The sequence below is a fragment of the Centruroides vittatus genome, unplaced genomic scaffold (assembly GCF_030686945.1).
Source record: "Centruroides vittatus isolate TY-2023 unplaced genomic scaffold, ASM3068694v2 contig_272, whole genome shotgun sequence".
Taxonomy (NCBI): domain Eukaryota; kingdom Metazoa; phylum Arthropoda; class Arachnida; order Scorpiones; family Buthidae; genus Centruroides; species Centruroides vittatus.
In genome coordinates, this window is record NW_027121732.1 from 394,854 (window position 1) to 416,801 (window position 21,948).

The 21,948-nt window shown below is 30.3% G+C and overlaps 2 protein-coding genes across 4 annotated transcripts in view; both read left to right on the forward strand.

Annotated features, from left to right (window-relative positions):
- The first annotated feature begins 637 nt into the window (after positions 1 to 637).
- LOC136971772 (DEP domain-containing protein 1A-like) overlaps positions 638 to 21,948 on the forward strand; it is a 32,235-nt gene continuing 10,924 nt past the window's right edge. For 2 of the 3 annotated variants that reach the window (XM_067266266.1, XM_067266265.1), the window contains exons 1-8: positions 638 to 786; positions 6,992 to 7,149; positions 7,235 to 7,348; positions 16,540 to 16,809; positions 16,889 to 17,019; positions 17,098 to 17,145; positions 17,889 to 18,035; positions 20,115 to 21,434. In XM_067266266.1, the coding sequence (XP_067122367.1) occupies positions 742 to 786; positions 6,992 to 7,149; positions 7,235 to 7,348; positions 16,540 to 16,809; positions 16,889 to 17,019; positions 17,098 to 17,145; positions 17,889 to 18,035; positions 20,115 to 21,434 (2,233 nt within the window). In that variant the 5' untranslated portion in view covers positions 638 to 741. The remainder of the gene's footprint in view (positions 787 to 6,991; positions 7,150 to 7,234; positions 7,349 to 16,539; positions 16,810 to 16,888; positions 17,020 to 17,097; positions 17,146 to 17,888; positions 18,036 to 20,114; positions 21,435 to 21,948) is intronic. The other variant, XM_067266267.1, reaches the window with a different exon arrangement.
- GLS (Glutaminase) lies at positions 2,377 to 4,896 on the forward strand. The gene has a single exon (XM_067266264.1). It carries the CDS (start codon positions 2,833 to 2,835, stop codon positions 4,753 to 4,755), a length of 1,923 nt encoding a protein of 640 aa, XP_067122365.1. The 5' UTR covers positions 2,377 to 2,832; the 3' UTR covers positions 4,756 to 4,896.

The window sequence follows — 21,948 nt, forward strand, 5'->3', positions numbered from 1 at the left end:
AAATAATCTATTTTATGGTTAGATTTTACAATTGGGTCCCTTCTTTTGACTTTTAAAGCTCATATTTTAGAATTATAGATTCTTCCATCATCATACTATCGATAGTGCGGACGCCGCCATCTTTCTTTCTTTCACCGTCGTTCCTAAATGCCTACAAACAGCAGCGTACTCCCGTAGTAGCGGAGACGCAGAACGACCGCTATTAACGAACGCACCCAATACCAAATATCTGTAGGTATACCGATAAGTCGGTAGCAATTGTAACATTTGCCTCAAAATTTCGTCAATTTCAGGCGAGTTGATAACAATGCGATCGGAAATAGGAGGGGGAAACATTCAACTTTTTCCAATTTAACAATTAAATGTTATAAAATATATAAATTATTTCCTCTTTTATCCAATAATATAGTTTCAAACGGTTAATAAATCATATTTTCGATAAACTAAAATAAATATTTTTACAAAAACTTTTGATTTTTTTCTGAATATATCAGTTTTTTTATTAATTCTTTTAGTCATTTACGATCGTTAGAATTATTAATATATCATTTTCTATTAAATTAATTGCATATAAACGAATAAAGTTTTATTTTATTTCGTTCATCTTTCTCGACCAATGAAATCAAAGCGCAGGAAATTCAAATTCAAAAGTTGCATTAAATTTGTTAACTATAAAAAAATGTATATACAAATGTTAGTTTAGGTTTTTATATGATATAAATTAGTAATTATACCTCGAAAATGGATAATTATAAAAGGGGGGCTCCTTATAGAGCGACTAGAATGGTAAGTTTTTGTCAGTTTCGTTCGTAAGTTTGAAATTTAAATACCCACGTTTCAAATTTTTTTGCGCGAATTTTCACGCTGTATTATTACTAAAATTAGCTGTTTATTTCTTTAAATTTGATATTTTAATTCTATTTTAAATACTTTACAAGTTATCTATGATTATAAAATAAAATCATAATTTAAAAATATGTACAAAAAATACATATTTTATTTACAATAAAAATATGTTTAAAAATGACCTTTTAGGGGAAAAACTGAAAGATAATTTTCATATATAACTAATTTCAAACATTCTACCCATTTTAATTGTGTATATATACATATATATATATAGTTAAAATGTAATTTATTATTCCATATAATAAGCATGTACCATTGTTTTTTTAAATAAATAAATATATATATATATATATATATATATAACTTATAATTTTTTAATACAAGATAAACTTAAAAATTTAGATGTAATTCTAAAAATAAATTATGCAGTTTGTAATTATAAATGTAATTATTTTATCTTAAAACAATTGTAATGCCTTTTGATAAAATATTTTGTTTACTGTGCTAAATCTTATCTTATTTCTGTAATTCTCTTGATAAAATTAAGTGTAAAGCATTACTTCTTATTCTGTTACAATATTAAACAAATAAGAATTTTTTTAACATAAAGTTGTCATGTTTACTCTATTATTATTTCTTATTAATTATTTCTTCTATTTGATTTATTATATTTTAATTTTTATTGATGGTAAAAATATTCTTAAAGCTTTTAAAACATTTCATAATAAAAAAAATAATACAATTCGCTTTGAATATCTTAGATTTATAATTATCAATGTATTATATTCTTTTCAGTTATCACACACTGATATAAGTAATTATTGCTTACAAATTGAATTAAAATTTAATTTAAATATCAAATAATATTTATAATTATTACAATTTATAATTTTAAAATTTATAAATAACTTTTTTTTCCTTTAATTTCCATACAAATAGAAAAATAGTAACAATAAATAATTGAAACTGTTACAAAAAAGCATTGAGTTTAATCTAAAGAGAATTACATTTGTTGCCAAGACAGAAAAAATATTCTTAGTAGGAAATTGGTAGACATTATATAGATGAAAGGATCAGGTTAAGGATTACTTTTATATATAAATTTCTTTGGCTTACAGCCAATCTGTCTAGGAAGCAAATGTGAACAGAATCAAAATTTATCTACAAATAAAGAAATATATTTACAGAATTACTTAACTGAAAACATATTAAATTAATTTAAATCATTTCTTCCTCATAATATAACTAATATGTTGATATTACAAAAAGAATCTTAATTATTCAATTTAAAGTTTACAGCTTTTTATAATGAGATATATTTTATGGCTATTTTTTCCTATATATGCTCTAATTAAGAGTTTAATTTGTTGTTTTTCTCATTTAATTCCACTAATTACGCTATTTTGTAAATATGAGTATTCATTTTATGTCTTTTAATTAGGAGAGGTTATAAACATTATGATTTTATGGATGGTTAATTAAAGTCTGGTTGGATTGTGAGTTATAAAGTAGACCATGTATATACAGTTATTATCGGGGGAATTGGATGCTATTACCTATACGATACATTAAACGTTAACTATCGTTAAATGAGTCTCAGAAAATAGGAAAAATATGTTTTTTGGTATCTTTTTATACGATATTTCTTTACTCCATCCTTCATTAAGAGTACAAGTAGAGCAAACACGGCAATTTGAAGTTTGTAAACACGACTATTCTAAACAGCATTGTATTTTGGCCAAGTGTCAACTACAGCGGTACGCCATTTTGATATCGATCTGTGCGATGCAACACGCATTTGTACAGAAATTTCTTGAATATTCGACGCAGCGTCTGCGCTGCTAGTCCGTTCATTTAACATTTCGGAAGTCGGAAGTCCGTAGGTATTCGTATAACGTCCATTTGTTAATACTTTTGTATCCCATCGAGCATTATTTAACTTTGAAAATGACTATTGTCGTAGTCTGAAGTGTCGGCATTACGATGAGAGGGTTCTTTCTACGTTGTCCTCTACGAACTATCCTCGGTCAACCCGATAGAAAACATCATTTGTGTGCGTGTCTGAAACAGAAAACGTCCTATATTCAAATACCATATCTGTTTGGTAATTCGGGGAGTAAAATACTTAAAAGAAATTTACATGGAAATTCGATTTATAAAAATTCTCATGCAAATCGCGTTTTTATGCCCGTTGAGGAATTTGCTCGGGCTAAAGAATTGAAAGTTAGCAGCACTGTTAGTTCACAAAAAGATGTGGATAAAGATGATCAAACAAATGTGGAAGATGTCCTATTTACTATGTTTAAAAATAATGATGATACGGTACCGGTCGGACAGTTTTTGTCCTCCTTATGGTCTACTGGTTTGAAAAAAAATGATCCTAGATTAAAAGAAATGATGTCTAAATTAAGATGCGTTCATAAAGAAACGCAGAGCGTCGGATCGCCCGAATCGTTGAATCTTGACAGAGAGACTTTTAAAAGCGTTATAAAAGAGAATATCGTTTTGATAAGTAGAGCATTTCGTAACCATTTTGTAATACCGGATTTTCAAGATTTTGTTAAATATGTAGAAGACTCTTATTGGAAATGTAAAGTTATAACTGGAGGTAAGGTTGCCGCATACATTCCACAGCTTGCAAAATTTAATCCCGATTACTGGGGTGTTAGTTTATGTACGGTAGATGGGCAGAGATATTCCATCGGTGATACTGGCGTACCCTTTACCATTCAGTCTTCGGGTAAACCGATTAATTATGCTATTGCCTTAAACGAACTAGGATCCGATATAGTTCACCAATACATCGGTCAAGAGCCTAGTGGTAGAATGTTTAACGAATTAGTACTCGATTACGCTCGAAAACCTCATAATCCGATGGTGAATGCCGGTGCCATAGTCGTGTGTTCTTTGCTGCTGTATTTAGTCGAACCGGAAATGAGAGTATCCGAAAAATTTGATTGGATATGTCAATATTATAAAGCTATGGCAGGTGGTGAATATCTCGGTTTTAATAATGCCACGTTTCTTTCCGAAAGAGAAGCGGCGGATCGGAATTATGCTATTGGTTTTTATATGAAAGAAAATAAATGTTATCCGGAAAAGGCAAATCTTAGGGATATTATGGACTTTTATTTTCAAATGTGTTCTCTCGAGGTTAATTGCGACACTGTCAGTGTCATGGCCAGCACACTTGCAAATGGAGGAATATGCCCTATAACGGGACAGCAAGTCATAGAAAGTCATGCAGTACGTGATGTTTTGTCGCTAATGCATTCTTGTGGGATGTACGATTATTCTGGACAGTATGCTTTTAAAGTTGGATTACCTGCTAAATCTGGAGTGTCGGGATGTACGATGGTTGTTGTACCTAACGTAATAGGTCTTTGTTTATGGTCTCCTCCACTCGATAATTATGGGAATTCGGTAAGAGGAGTTCAGTTTTGTGAAGATTTAGTAAGAATGTTTAATTTTCATCATTATGACAATCTAAGACATACCACTCAAAAACGGGATCCAAGAAGACAGAAGTATGAAACTAAAGGATTAAAAATTGTTGGCCTTTTGTTTAGTGCTGCTAGTGGAGACGTCACGGCAATGCGTCGTCATTATTTATCGGGAATGGACATGGGACAGAGTGATTACGACGGGCGTACGGCACTTCATTTAGCTGCTGCCGAAGGTCACTTAGAATGTGTAGAATTTCTTCTAAAAGTGTGTGGTGTTAATCACAAACCACAAGATCGATGGGGACATACACCTCTTGACGAATCTCACACATTTGGCCACACAAAAGTAGCGGAATTCTTGGAAAAATGGGAAGCCATCCGTGACGAAGAACTTCAGCAGATGAGAGATGAAATAGTCAAGATGCCTAATCGTAATATTGTTCCTCTTTTGCCAAAATAAATTTGTGTGCTTACTTAACTTCTAACTAAATTTTATTTGCTATTTAATGATTGTAATTTTTTTAATTTATATAATAAAATATTAAAATATTGAACAAAATATTTTTAATAGGTGCACCTGTTTAAAATTTGTTTAGTTTTTAAAGTTTATTTTATTAATTATATTACGACGTTATATATGTAAGTAATGTTTAATTGTACACTTTTAAATTGTTACAAATCGTTGTTGATTTTAGAGTAGAATGTATAATAATTTGCATAATATTTAGAGTACAAATTTTGAAGTTGTTAATTTTGTTATAGAATAAGTGTTACTTAACTACTTATGAAATAATTTCAATGTTCCTGTTGTTAATGTTATTTTAGAAAAAAAAATTAAGGTATTAATTTGAAGTAAAATTGATTTCTGTCGTTCATGATATTACAGTAGCAATACATAAGAATGAAGTCTCCTACATATCTTATTAAATGTTAAAATGACAATGTCATGTTTAAATTTGGTCTCAAGATTGTGTAAAAATATTGTTGTAATTTTAAATTATATTATTTTTGTTTAAAGAATAAATATGATTAAATTTTAATTATGTTCACATTAAATCAGTTGTTTTTTTTTACTCATTAAAATTTCACTAAAACATAAGAAAAATTTAAATTATACATTAACGGAGCTTTGATATAATGTTATCATTAGGTAACTAAGAATGTAATCAATACTAAATTTATAGATTCTTTTTTTAAAATTAAATTTTTAAATGGTTTTTGAAATCTCTTAAATTGCTTGCTCAGTTTTTGTTTCTAGATTATCATGACTCGAACTAATGCGATTTAAAAAAACACAATAATAATAATGATGTAAATTAAAATTTTTAATTAATAAACATAACATAATAGAGGTTGCAGTTGACGTTTTCAACGCGAAAACGTGAACTTCAGACGTTCAGTGCCACCATCCTGTAAGACTAGAAGTTTGACAATGGCGTTTAGAACGTCGGTGGAATTGTGTTTGACATTCCAAATGCCACTGTCAAACTTCTAGGCTTACAGAAACGTGGCGGTGAATGTCCAACGTTTACATTTTCGTGTTGAAAACATCGGTCACAACCTCTCTAATACCATTACATAGATATTACTTTGATTGATGTTGGAGTATTTTACAATTGATAGAAATTCACTATGAATATGAAAGATATTGGAGTTTGATTGGAATTGTCATCTATAATAAACTATTACACAATTATAAATCCATTAATAAAATACTTCTAAATTATCTTTATTTAAGAGTATTTAATTTCTTATTACATTGTAATGATTTCAAAATTTCTTACTATATTATATTTAAATTTATAAAAGTGGAAGAGACGTAAAAAAAAAGGTAAAAAGTTTCTTCTAACTTTATGTTTCTGAGGTTTCTAAAGGACAAAGGTTGACTCCACCAAAAGACTGTCTTGAGGCTCTCGTCTGTCTCAGTGTGCAAATACAGTACTTGTTTAAAACGACGACACAATGAAAAAGTATTATGTAAAAGAACATCAGGATGATACAATTAAAGTTGAGATAGATGAGAGCCTCAAGATTAACTCCACCAAAATGTTTTATATTCCTAAGGTGTGTTAAGGTTGAAGTAAGAAGACACACCTTACTCTTTTTAAGTGTTTCTTCTATTTTTATGAAGGTTTACTATATCACCCAGAAGTTTTTTAATAACAACTTTGTTTTAAATAGTACTTTTTTAAAATGCTTAAGCACATAAATATATAAAAATATAATTACATTTTATTTTATAAACAAATAAAATTTGTTTGAATTGTATTAAATAATTCTTTTTCATAATTTAAGATTTAATTTTAAAAAATATTTCACTTTGAATTTCTATATTTATATCTCTTATCATTTAATACTTGAAAAATCAATAATAAATTGTGCCTTTCTGAAAACTTAATGTCTTATCAAATATTGGTATTATTATTTTATTTTATAAGTTTATAATACACATTTAATTAAGAAAAAGTATTTTCCGTGATTTATTTCTAGTAGTAAATATAGTAAACATGTCATGATCTTACCAAATTATCATTTTTTTAATGTAATTAATCTATTATTTCATATTATTTCATATTATTATATATATTATTTCTTATTATTTCATATTAACTGTTATTCTTTATAATACTCGTTCTAATTGTAAGAATGTAATGGTTTTAATAATAAAAAAATGTATCACGAAATAATTATTTTAGTGGAATGAAGTAGTGGTTGCTTTCCGTTCTGGTATGCCATTAAGGAAACATCGCAGGCACATGCGTTCATTTGAAAATTGCTTTTCTGCAAGTGAAGCAGTTGATTGGTTACATAATTTTTTAAGGAGAAATCATAGTTTCGGACCAGATGTTACCAGGTATAAATTTAAAAATCTTAAGAAAAAAATTAATTTTATAATTAGTGTATAATTGCTTAAAATGAATTAAATTTTGATTTTTCAGGCAGCAAACAGTTCAGTTATTACAAAAATTTATGAAAGCTGGTGTCTTTGAAAGAGTTAAATCAAATTCAAAAGATAATCAAGAAGAATTCAAAGATAACTCACAATTATATAAGTAAGTATTTACATAAATATTAAAATCAATTAATCAAGAAAATGGTACTTATTATATTAATATTTTTTAATTTCAATTTTCATTTAAATATATTTTAAGAAATATATATTTTATATATTACGTAAATATTTTTAAAGGTGAACTATGAATATATTACTTGGTGTGCTATACAGGAAAAAATTTTAATTTGTCAGTATGCAGGCAACTACTACAAATTTCGGTTAATGTTACCTTAGGTAGCCAAGAAGGCAGCTCATTGCTAATTCCAGCAAGGAAACAGTGGGACGCACGTTCTAACCTAACCTAACCTAACCTATTCTAATAACTTGATTGCTAATAATTATGGTAATTTATTAGAATAGGTTAGGTTAGAACGTGCGTCCCACTGTTTCCTTGCTGGAATTAGAGACGAGCCGCCATCTTGGCTACCTAAGATAACATTAACCCAAATTTCCTTACAAACCTCTATTAATAAAAAAACAATACTCTTACTATAACATTCAATAGCATCCTGAATAATACTGAATATCCATAGTTTGGTTATCATTAAATATAATACTAACAATAATTTTTACTTAACTGGAAGAAATATTTAACAGATCAATCAACGAACTAAAATTGGCACTGAAAACTAATAAAACTAGTGTTCAAAAAATCACTTAGCAGATACTTTAAATTATTTTCCTTTCAAATATATATGTAATGATTTATGATCTTATTATTATATATTATAATTTAATATATATATATTAATGTAAAAGATAATAATTATAATATATTATCAAAGATTAGTAAAATATGAGTTGCTTAATGATGATGATTATTATTGTTTTTTAATTCAAAAATCTTATGACTAATTATTTTAATGGCTTTTTTTCTGCTCAATTCTGTTGATTGATTTTAAATAATCAATACTTCCATGATTGTTAGTTTCACTAAAATAATTTCTAGATCAATATTTTTATAGTCTAAAAGATTTGTGGAAGTTGTGAAATTAAATATACTTCAAGAGCATTTTATACATATTTATTGTCTTTTAGTTCATATCAATGGATTTTTAATTAAAATTAATTTGTAAGTTGATAAATTATTACCGAAAATTTGAACAAAGAATATAATATAAAACTATTTTAAATTTTGAAAGAGTATCTTTAAAAATTATTAATTTTCTTTTTATCTGGGATATAATGGAGATGATAGATATATTCCAAGATTACATAATTTTTTCATAGTAACTTATACAATTTTTTTTTTCTCACTCACTCTCTTCTGTGATGGTAAGAGTGCCTTTTTTCTATATCCATTATGGGTTTGGCAAAGTCCACCATAGAATGGTAGGATGAGGAACATAGCCTGAAATATCTGAGATTGACTGCACATCATAAATTTCTGGAGATTTGCTTCTCTGGATTTGAATCCAGGCTTCCTATAGCAGTAGGCTGATGTCTTAAACACCATAACCATTAAACTGTTTGTTGACTTATAAACTACAATAATGTAAAATGTATAAAGATTTATCTGTAAAAAAATTGTGAAAGAAGTTGTCAAAAGTATTCTTAGATAAAGAAATGTAGAGAGAACTTTATAGCATTCTCTCTCTCTCTTTTATTTTTTTAATTTTGTGAAAAAGTTTTTAAAAAAACTTATACAGAGGGTGATCAGTTAATGAACAGTTCAGACTGCAAACAAATCAGACAATGAACACTTTCGCAAAAAATTTTTATGTTTGGACGACAAACACATGTTCAGATTACGAACATCTCAGAGAACAAACACAAGAAGAAGCGACACTGAATTTAAGATTTATAAAACTATATTTTATTGGCATCTATGAATAATTATGGAACGAGACTTTCACAGTTGTATACATAACCTTTTTTGTACTAGTTGATTTTTGTTCTCTGAATTTATGTAAGTCTGACTATGAACACACACAAAAATTGAGACTATGAACAATAACACATTAAAACTTAGACACTTTATTTCAGTTTGGGATTGGATACACAAATAACGGCGAGACGTGGATGAAGGCAAGACAGATGGTCTTGCCTTCATCCACGTCTCGCCGTTACTCAAGATACTCAATAACCCAGTCTCCCCTCACATTCTTTTCCCCTTTTTCCCATTGAGAAGCATTCTAGTCGTCATATCCCTCACATCCTCCCCACCTTTGTCTTCTGCTTCTAGTGGGAGGACCAATTGGATGGGGGCGCCTGATGCACTTCTGATCAGGAAGCCTCAGATGGCATGTTCGGATGCAACCATTGCGGCCAGTGATCAGCTCTTCGATTATGGCTGTCCTCCACATCTGTCTAGGCAGCAAGTCTTCCTTAAGAAGAACAAGAGCTCTTTCACGGGGTAATGGCAGTTTCTTCCTGACCCCACAAATGTGATGAAAGCTTTGTAAGTCAGGCAGATATTCTTTCTGCCATCATCTCCACAAGCTCTCAGTGATCGACTGTTGGTGATGCCACTGTCTCACGAGGTCATGAAGTCGGAAATGGTTGTTAGGCTCTGGAAGGTCAGTAATTCTTTTTCCTACCAGGAAGTGAGAGGGTGTGAGGGCTTCTGGCTCTTCAGTGTCATAGTTGTGTACCAGAGGCCTGCTGTTGAGGGTGGCTTCTACCCCAATGAGTATGGTAGACATCTGTTCTGCATTTAGTAGACTTTCCCCAGGATCTGGCAGAGGCATCTCTTCATGGTCCCCATCATTCTTTCTACCAAGCCGCTTTCTCCACATTGAAGACTCAGGTGATGCCATGGTGAACAGAGTAGCGGGCAATCTCTGTATCAGAGAGTGATTGTCATAGATTCTGCAGTTTTTTGTTGGCTGCATGGAAGGATTTGGCATTGTCTGAGTAAATCTTGCAAAGGAGTTTATTCTTTAATTCCAAATACATGCTCACGTTTTGAGCACAGGATAATTTTATTTCTGCTGTCTCCTTCATATTATTGAGACAAGTTTCTTTCAATTGTTTCTTTAAGTTTTCTAAACTATTTTGATATTCCAACTTTTCTTTCAATTCTTCTTCTAGTTTAACTCGTACTTCATTTATTCTAACATCTGCATTCAGTAAGTTTTTAGGTGTGGCAACACATCTTGATTCTCGAAGACATTTCAATTCTTCTTTGATCTTTTGATTTTCAACCTCCTTTTCATTGATGCCATTATTAGTAGATTTTAACCATTTGGGTCTTCAAGTTTTCCAATAATGACACAATTTCGGACTTTGCAAATCATTTTGCTCTTTAATAGATTTAATTATTAAATCCAATTTTATGATTTCACTTTCTTTTTCAGAAAATACTTCTCCAACCTTCAATAAGACATTTGCTTGTTCTGCTATCTCTTTATTCTTTTTGGCAAGTTGAATTTCTAAATTTTTCATTTTTCTTCAGCTTTAATATTGCATCATGTTGATTGTATTTTGTGGCCTAAGATGTACTAATTGTTGAGGGATCAAAAACCCAGAGCAGATGTTGTGAGTTGTATATTGTAGGGGCCTGAAGGATTTTTGGTGTTAGAGTGCATCTGTAGTAGTTAATGGGCTCTCCCAGGGCTTTTAGGGCATGCACCCTATTTTATTGCACTCAACGAAGAGGTCATTCAGTTCGTGGCTGTAGGATGGATCAAAGGTTGCAAACTCTCTAGGTAGTTGATGCATGCCTGAATTATACAGTTCTTATCACTGTATTTCTTCAATAGTCGTGCCTTGGTCTCAGAATATGTCCCTGCAGTTATGGCAATGCCATTTACTAGGCAATTAGCCTCTCCTTGGAGATATCCCCAAAGGAAGACGTGCTTCTTAATGTCTGGTATGTTTGAATCTTTAGCAATGGCTGCTGTAAACTGTTCCTAGAAGCATTGTTGCCATTTAGCGATTTCACCTTCAAATGATTCAAGAACCAAGGCGGACAACCTAGTGCAAGTGGTTGCCTGTGATTGACTGGGAAGGAAAGGGGAGTCTAGATTGATTGAGCTTTCAGGAGTCAGGTCTGATGTGGAGTTCCTGCAGTCGAGAACCCATTGTATTCTAATCACAGCAAGTCAGGAGGATTCTTCCCTTTCTTTGCAGGCAGTGGCATCGGTTTCGTATTCCACATCCTGAAGTTTATCGTGAATGGCCTCATCTAGTAACTTCAATTCCCTAAGCCATTCGTTCAACATGTCACAGGACAGTTTGATTTCATCAAATGGCATTGAGTCAGAAGTGGCGTTGACCTTGTCGATCGTCTTTGTTATAGATGTTCTTACTGTATTGCAGCGGTGTCGGAGCTTGCTCAATTCCTTGTTGGAATTTGAATTTGTGTGGGGTCGACGGTGGTGGTTGGGTAATGAAGTCAGTTCTGTGAACAATGGAGAAAACAGGGCAATATGGCAAATAAACGCATGTGGCAATATAACAGTGTAAACACGTGGTGATGAGTAGGACAACAAACGGATCGGATAACGGCAGTAACAAGTAAATCTTCGTATCTGTTGGTGTCAGGGGACCTATTCTGAGCTCTTCCGATAACTCAATGAGAGTGATACACAGGACATTTGATAAGTCCCCTTAGCGAAAGGCAGTTAGCGAACCTTAGACAAATCGCTATTCTGTGCTCCACATTAAGTGGGTTTCGCTATGGGTAGTTGGTTGAGATGCATCTGGGTTCCATGCTATCGATAGCTAGTACACTTTAACCAATCACAGTTTAGTTAACATTGTATTTTTGTCACATGACTGCAACCTGCTATTTTCTAAGTGAAGCACGTGGTTTTAGCATTGTTGTGTATCAGTGCTAGTGAAATAGTTTTGTTTTAAAATGTCGAAGAAAGGACAACGAAGCCAGCGAACTACAAGTTGCCAGTTCGAGATGCTCGTTAATTTTAGGAAGACAACCCGAAATTAATGTCAGGGAAGTTAGATGCTTCCTTTACCATAAAAGACCGCCAGAAATTGTGGCAAGAAATAGCCGACTGTCTGAATTCCAATGGAGTTGGCTCACAAAAAGATCCAGAAAGATGGCAAAAAGTAACTGATAGCTTTGAATGTAAATATATGACTATCATTTTAATTTATACATATGCGAATGAAACCTATTTTAGAAATAATGTTCATGCTATAGCTACTTACTTTAAATTTTAACAAGAAAGCAATTACATTATTCATACAATATTCATAAACAGTTAAGGTAATTATTTTAAGCAATACAACAACATAGTTTATTAACTCTCTCTCCAATTGTTCGTGAAGTAAAATCGTAAAATCATTCATACAACAAAGACACCATGTTGTTTTCACTTTCGTTACGTTCCTAACGGCAGCTCGAGAGTGACCGATAACAAAAGCTTAGTTACTGCACGTGGCTATCTGAACCGAAAATGAAACGTACGACTCAGAATAGCATTTTCACGATTGATTAAACGCGAATCACATGGTTCTGATAGAAACTGGTTTTTATCGTATTCGTTAACTTAACGATACAACTCAGAATAGGTTTCCAGATCTGACCAACTTTCGGGTCGGAAGGTACAGGTAGTCTCACTTGCAGAAGTGATGATATGAGCAGTAATGTTCACACTGAATCAGGAACGTTCTTGATCTTCGTCAAATCTCACAATCCTGATCACGGCACCAATTTGTGTCGTGACTATGAGCAATAACACACACAAAGGTTGAGATTATGAACAATAACACATGTAAAACTTAGACACTTTATTTCGGTTTGGGATTGGATACATAAATAACGGCGAGACTTGAATGATGGCAAGACAAACGGGACTACTCTATAGCCTGGTCTTCCCTCACATTCTTTTCCCCTTTTTCCTGTCGAGAGGTGCCCTAGTTGTCATATCTCTCACATAGCCAAAGTAGAGAGTGGGCAGATGTCTGATGTTGCTAGGCAGTATGGCTTCAACAGGTCTACAGTAGGCACAATTTTAGCTAAGAAAGATATAATCAAAAAGACTCAAGCAGATCTGGAGTCATGTCACTGACTCCCGCCAAGTGAAAAAGTCACCAACTGACTATATTTACAGGAATCAGATTTGCCAACTTTTGGGGGTCAGTTTCTCTGCCCCCCAAACACCTGAAGTAATTTTGAATATCTGATTTGAAAGAGAATAATTTTCTTGGGACATGTGCAAAATTTCAAGATTTCTATAAAGCAGTTGTCAAAATATAAGCAATTGAAAGGTGCAAAAATAACCAAAAAAAGCTGTATTTTCTTCTTTTTCTTTATCCGGCACTGTAGTCATTTGTAGAGAAAAACTACTGGGGCTAGAAAGCTCAAATTTTAAACTTAAGTCTTTCTTTTTATCAGTTAGGTGCTTGCAAAACTTCCAGGTTGATAGGTCAAAGTTCATGATGGCTTCCCATAGAGCTAATTCAGTTTTTTGGCCTTAATTTTATGGTTAGTGACACGTTCGATTGGTGCCAATCAAAATGAATATTGAAAGAGTTCGGTTGGCAGCACATTTGGTCAGCGGTGCATTCATTGGCGGTCGCCAAGCACCGACTGAGGTTATGTCTTGACATAATAATAGTTATTAAACAAAAACATCTGAGATGTAAAAAAATTTTACCAAGTAAAAATTTATGTCAATTTAGACGATGGTCAAAATTTTTCTTAGCAGTTTTTCTTTGGTAAAGATAAGCTTCACACTTGGAAGCAGTACCCACAAGATTTTTACCTGTATTATTAGCTAGGTTGAGGCCAAAGTTTTAAATGCAAAAACGTGTACGTCGGACGTTCGGCGCCGCTTTCATGTAAGCCTAGAAGTTTGACAGTGGTGTTTGGAAAGTCAGTGGAATCATGCTCGACATTCCAAATGCCATTGTTAAACTTCTAGGCTTACAAGAAAGCGGCGCCGAACGTCTGACCTACACGTTTTTGCATTTAAAACTTCAGCCTCAACCTCGCTATTGTTTTCTACATTTCACCTCCAAGCACCAAGCTTATCTTTACCAAAAAAAACTGCTAAGAAAAATTTTGAATATCATCTAAACTATCATAAATTTTTACTTGGTGAAATTTTTCTACAATTCAGATGTTTTTGTTTGGATAAAGGAGTAATGAAAATCAAATCTGAGAAACAAAGATCCATGAAAAAATGAAGAGTTTGCTTTTAGTTTGTTATTACATATAAATAAATGTAATAAGAAATTATATAATTTTTTATTTATTTTTTGGAGTCTCCAGAATGAATTAATTAAATTCCCGTAGAAATCTATGGTAAATCGATAATCAGTTAACGAAAAATTCAGGTAACGAACATTGACTTTGAACAGATTGTTTGTTAACCGATTACCCACTGTATACAAAAAGTATCATATTAAAAATAGCATTTTAACAATTACTATTATTCTTTTCAATTTGATAATTTAAATAAAAATGATTTTAATCATGGTAAAAATGTCAGTAATTCAAAATCAATATTATTTGTTACCAAAATGTCAATAAATGAAAATGGATGTAATTTATAAATTGAGTTAATCATAGTCATATGAAAAATATTATTAAAGACTGTTTCTAAAAGTATTGTAATGTGTTTCATTAGGACAATTAATTAAACAATAATTAGATGTAATCGACCTGGACATTAAAGGCTTAGCTTTCCAGTCTGATTAGGATACTTTTCATAAGTAAAATCTAATTTTTAGTACTGATTATCCAAATATGATGTATTTAAATAAATTTTAGAAGTTTTTTCTTATTAAAAATTATTTGTTTTTATATATAATATACAAGTTTTACTATTTAGTAGTTAATTTTATCATTTTATCTTTTTTTTTCATTTAATTACATATTTAATAATTTTTATGTATTTATTTTTACTAAATTTTTACTATTTTTACTGATAATGCAGATTCACCAAGATATACTCAATAAGTGAAAAATAAACTATCTTCAGTGTTAAAGATAACAATTCTTTTCAACCAACCTCTAAAAAATTTAGTCATTTCTACCCTAATCTATAGGGATTACTTATTATCTTCTACACCCAAATAAACAGACCTTGAGTTAGCTTGCGTTAAATTAGCAGTCTGAATGTGGGTTACTATGTTGTCAACAGCAAATTCAACTTCATTAAACATAAGACTTTTTATCTCTTTATCCTTGCTTTTGTTTGTTTATGAAACAAACTTAACATTCTCTATTCCATAGTTGGGATACTTGACTTGTATCCCTGAAATTAGAAAAATCTCTAGAAACTTATTTGATTGGAGAGGTATGGCTCTGTTTTAATCATGTCTCTCCAATCCAATCTCAGGAAATTATCAACAAATAATGGGGACAATCTCGCTTTATTGAAAATTTATAAAATCTTTATGTTAAGTAGCACTATGCTGGTAGTACATTTTATATAGAAGCCACAGTCAGAATGCTAACCACCCACATAGCTGAACATCAAAGGAACACAAGCCAAGCAAGCAACAGAATTAAGTAGGAAGGTCTTGAATGGCAGTTTGAACCTTTGGAAGAATGTGCAACTGTTACAGGCTTTTACAAATCCCAGGCTAACTTTCATTTGGGAGACAATACACATTTTGATTAGCAATTCATACCGTCCAATGGGTATTCATAATTCTCCAATGAATACCCTCCCCGATCATTAACCATAACTTGTTAGATCACTGATATATATGAAATTTTATAACTACATTAAAAAATTTTAATTTTCAGAATAATATTAACATTGTGAATTTTTTATGACTATAAAATCTATCACTCTAATTTTTCATAAAGCTCTTTCAAACTTAAGAAAAATATAAAGTTAATTTTTCAAATTTTGTACAACCTTTAAATGTAGACATTACATATATGTGTAATATACAAGTATGTGCTCCTTAATGTCATTTTACTTAATGACAGGTTGCATATACAAAGGCAGACTGATAAGATTATAATACAGCTGTAAAATTTATAAATGTCTGTGCATTTTCTATGTTTAGATACATAAATACTTATCGTTGTGTTATATATAGTCTACATGAGTAGTAGTTAAAGTTTGTCTAAGTTCACTCCAATGTTAGACAGTGCATATTTGTGTGTATATTTTTATTCTAAATAATTATTCATGTCTTGATAAAATTTATAAACAGTATATACATAATAGTTTAATGTAAACAAAAACTTTTATGATTTTATTAAATTGTGTTTGAATAAATATTTTGATATTCATAATAAAAGAATTATTTTTTCAGATTTTCTTATAATACATTATCAACAAAACAATCACCATTAATTGCATTAATTAGAGCACCATTGTCGGCATTGAATGTAAATAATTATCCGAAAGTAGATAAACCCAAGAAATTTAATTCTGTGCCATTCTTTTCGCACGGTAAATTTGGAATGGAAAATAACAGAGTACAACTTCAGAATGTTGAATGTATACCTGAATGTTATTTTGTAGCAAGAGCGTTATCTATAAGAGAAATTGAGAATACTTGGAAAAGTGTCATCATTTCAAGGCAAGATGTTTATTTTAATTAATAACTATTGTTATTTTATTTTATTTTATTTTTTTACATGAATAAATTTCTCAAATAGGCTGCAAGATATATTAAAAGGAAAAGATATTGATGAATTAATTGATAGAAAACTGATCGATGGCCATGTAATTATGCATAATGCTACACGTCTTAGCAAAACAGGCGTTGTGACATTAACAGATAAAACAGGTTAGAGAGATGATTTTTTTTTCTTTTAGTTTTCTATTGAAAATGTACAAGATTCATAATCACTGATATTTGCTTCAGATGATCTTCCTCATTGGGTTATGTCTGCAATGAAATGTCTTACTAACTGTAAGTATCTTACATAGATCGTGATTGCATTTTTATGCATATAATTTATAAGTTATCTATATTTAAAAGACAATTTAGAATAGTTATGCAATAGCACGTGTTATACATTGAAATCATGAACTCGTGCCTCTGGTGTAATGGCTGTTAAAATAGACATTAAGTATACAATGGGGCAAGTAATGTGAAAATTTTATTTTTGTTCTTGTAATTTTCTGTAAGGTATATACACAAAAATGTATTGTTTAAAAAATGTCAAGTGTGTAGAGATTAATTTTCACAATTAAATTAAACATAATATTAACATATGTATCTAATTTCAGTAATATGCTTTATTTTTTATTGTTCTTTTCAATTATTTGTGTTTTGAAAAAAGTTTCACAAGAGAGAATATAAGAGACCTGCCACAAAATGTGAAGGAACAGATCTTTATATAATAGTGAGGTTGAGACCAAAGTTTTAAACGCGAAAACATGTATGTCGGACGTTCAGCAGCGCTTTCCTGTAAGCCTAGAAGTTTGACAATGGCGTTTGGAATGTTGAGCATGATTCCACTGACTTTCCAAATGCCATTGTCAAACTTCTAGGCTTACAGGAAAGCGGTGCTGAACGTCCGACATACATTTTCGCATTTAAGACTTCGGCCTAAACCTCACTAATAATTTTATATTTAAATAGATCATTCTGTATCTTTTGTAATTTATTTGTATAATAAAAAAATTTTCATTTATAAAATTTTTTTTTAGGGCCAAATGCAAATGGAAGTAGTAGTTGTCTTCCAAATTATCCAGGTTTTGAAATGGATGTTTTTAAGGTTGTTAAAGATTATTTTACTAATATGGGAATTCCTCTTATACCATTTAATTTATATAAACTTTTTATGTATATATTTGGTAAGTATTTTTACTTTTAATTAAGAATTAAAGGAAATTAAATAAAAATTTAGAATGAAAATAAAATGACATAACTAAAATCGATAATACCATAATATTATATTTAATATTTTATTTACAGTAAAAATTATATAATAAATTATAAAAAATATGGTGCTGTAAATATAAAATAATTCAATATTATGCATAGTTTTTATTTTTTTTAATAACATACTGTTTTTTTAATTAGAATAATAATAATCTAGATAGAGAGAAGTAAATACAATGTACAGTAAGACTCCGCTGAATGTGGGGGATGCATTCCTAGATGACAAAGCGCTAAACAAAACAGTGTTAAACGAGATCATTTTAACGTAGAGTAAATAGGGAAAGGGGAGCACACGACCAAAAATAAACAGATTTTACTTTCATTTTAAGTTATTTTTATATTAATTTGCATAATAATATATGTTAAATAACACACAAACATATGCACACAGAAATGTAAAGTTCATTTTTTGTGATGAAGGTTCTTGCTTTTATAAAATTTTTGTTTTTTTTTTCAATAAAGTCATGTAGTTTCATTTGTTGCTTTTTTTCTTTCCTTAAGCAAATGTCGGTAGCAGAAGATTGCATCCAAAATGCCTTGTTTTGCTTTTGCACTCCTTTCAACATCTGCATCATTCACTACAATTTGATCAACAATTTCGGTTATCATTACAAAACTTTTACTAAGGAAATCAGTAGGGAAATTCTTTGGGTTTTTCGTTTTCAGAATGACTTTTTTCCAGTTCTACATGAATTCCTTGTTCTGCTAGTTCTTGAAGGTTGTTGTTGGTAAGGCTCTCGCCAGAAACCTGCAGTAACTCCTCAATATCTTGCTCGTCTACAACTCCTAGTCCTGCTGTATTGATTAGGTTGACCAAATTTTCAACCTAACCATTCAGCAATACACTTCTCATTGAGAATTCTCAGATACCTTCAGCTATAACTTTTTCCACACTCTGTTCACTGCATTTATCAGTTAATTCTTGCCAAGCAAAGTCGATATTTCCTATGGCATCCATGATTATATATTTTTTCAAAAATTGCACAAAACAAACATAGATTTAAGGAAAGTTCCTTACGCTGTTATACGAAATATCACTTGTTTTTTGTCATTTCTGTAAATTTTATTTTTAGTACTTACAGGGGTTTTCATGTGTCAATGACAATATATCATTTCCTCTACCTTCTATTAGACAAAAAATTGAAAACAAATTTTGAATGTGTCATTTTGAAAGACACAAGTTAAGCTCATTTATTAAAGCATTATTTAAAGATTAAAAATATATAATTTATAAAATACATTTATTAAAATGAAGTCTAAATGTAAAATAAATTTTTTTTCTATGTTAAAAACAAAAACATTAATTATTTTTCTCCTCTTTGGCTGGGAGTAAGGATAGTCAGATAGATCATGATTATTATTATTATTTTTTTTCCTGCCATTTTCCTTTCTGTAACTTGCAATGTACTTGTCTTTGCTTGAAGTTAACTCCTCTTTTATTTAAATCTTGCTCAATTATCTCTTTATCTTTTTTCTAATCACTTTGTTATTATTTTACTTTCATAGGTGTGTCTTGGAAATATCCTTCCCGCCTCCTTTCATTTATTTATATCATCATAATTTTACTTTATTGATCTGTTTTAGCTTACTTTCTAAGTCTAATCTTCCTCTATAATCTCTTCACTTTTGATTTTATTCTTTTGCGTTTTCTCTGCTGTGCTTCTCACAAGCTTCATTTTTGTATTTTGCACTCTACTTATTTTTATTTAGGTCTTTATGATCCTTTAGGTAGGTGTTAATTAATATTGTACAAAGTACTATCTATATATTATCATTTACACTTTCTCAACACTTGTTTATTTCATAAAAGTCCACTCAGATTTTGGTATAATTTGAAAAATACTAACTAAATGATGATTTCTTTTTTGTCAATATTGTAACATTGTAAGAGCTGAAAAAATTAAAATAAGCTCATGATGTGTTTTTTTATATGAAAAAGTTAAATTTAATTTATATTAATTCTAATAATATATTATAACTTATTATTTCAGAAACTTTGTATTATCAAACAGAAGAAAATAAAAGTTTAGAGAAGAATAAAGAATTATCTGATAACAATAGTGCAGCTACATTTTCTTCTTTTGAAAATCTGCTAACGCAAAATCCAGTTCAATCTAAAGTAACTACAGATTCTGAACAGAAAACCTCTACACCTTTATATCTAGCAACGGAATTAAATAACACTCAGATGCCTTTTGAATCATCATCAATGAAACAGTCATGTAATAATAGTGAGAAAATCTCTGATAATAATTGTGCATTCAATAATTATCCTGAGGATTTTTGTTTCGAAACCGCATTCATTACTGTTAGTCCTGTTACTCGATTGGTTGTGAATTATTCTAAAGAACACGGTTCACAGTCTAGTCTGCACACCTTAACTAGTCAAGCAACATCTGGGATAGAAACTGCTAGCACGATTAGTGCATGTAGTCATGTATATCCTCATCAAAGAAATTTTATGATAAGAACTCCTTCAAATCAATCTTTTCATACAGTTAGATCAGCTAATGACCTCCAAGATTTAACAGCAGCTAATAAATTAAGTTATGTAAATAAAGAAGTACAAGAGACTCCAAGATGTAATTCTGTAGATAATTTAAATCGTTCACTTAGATATTCTGCTAAGAGAAATCAAAATTTGGACACTCGAACTTTATGTACACTTCCAAGAAAATTAACTACAAGTATTGATGGCTTTTCAAAAAGTACAGAAACTTGTGGAATTAAAGGATATGGAAGTTTAAGACAGTTAAAATACGATCATAAGTTTAAAAAGGAAGAACATGCAAGAAATGTTCAAAATTTATCAAATTGTAAACATGCATCTGGTACTGAGTGTAACGGCAATCCAAAAGCAATCGACAATCAAAGTGATACAACTATGAATTCGTATTATACTGCTCATTCGAGTGATGATAATTCCTGGAATACTTGTAAAAATAACACTATAAGAGAATATTCATTTAATCAAAACTCATATCTTCAAAATAATTCTCTCCATCAATCGCCAGAAAGATTAAATCGGTCTAAAGAAAGAGATTCTGTGAAGGATTCAAGTCGCTCTTCTTCAGATTTTACAGATAATGATAACATTCAGAAAAACGATCATTTCTGGAAGAAACCATCACTTCAACTTGCTCGTAAGACCATACTTAGTTCTTTAAAAATTCCTGTCTATCGTCCTCCTACCCCTATTTCATGCAGCAAACGGGTTAATCTGAAAAAGTCTGAAAATGAAAGCATAAAATTTGTACACGATGAAATTTTGCCTCCTCGTCCAGAACCAGATGGAGAATCTTCTTGTAACTGTATGTTAATCTTTACTAATATTAACCTAAATTAAAAATTATTCAAATCTGAATGCATGGTTGTTTAAAAGTAGTACTAATTAATATAGCATGCAATTTAGCATTTTAATGTTTTTGAGGTGAAAGTAACTAATAGACTAATTATGAAACTAAACCATTGTACAGTTATTAAAGAAAGTAATCATGAAAAACAAATTTAACATAATTATAAAATTTAATTTTTACATTTTATAATATAAAGAATGTTTTAGTTTTAGTAATAACTATTAAAATGTAGTTTAACTGTAATCTATAATTAAAACTTTTCTTATTAGTATTAACTTATGGTGTTCTGGTATGTAGTGCTTACTATAAAATTGAGAGATTTCTTTCTGATTTGGTTAAAAATGATATGTAAAAAACATTAATATTAACTTAAATTTGTAGCCTTTATTTTTACGGCTTCATGATTTTCCATAGAACTGCATTCTTCAAATTCTTTTAGATAAAAATTAACTCTTAATTTATAATAGTT

Bases quoted from the DNA above. Each gene is read 5' to 3' on its own strand.
- GLS (XM_067266264.1), top strand. From the start codon at position 2,833: ATGAGAGGGTTCTTTCTACGTTGTCCTCTACGAACTATCCTCGGTCAA.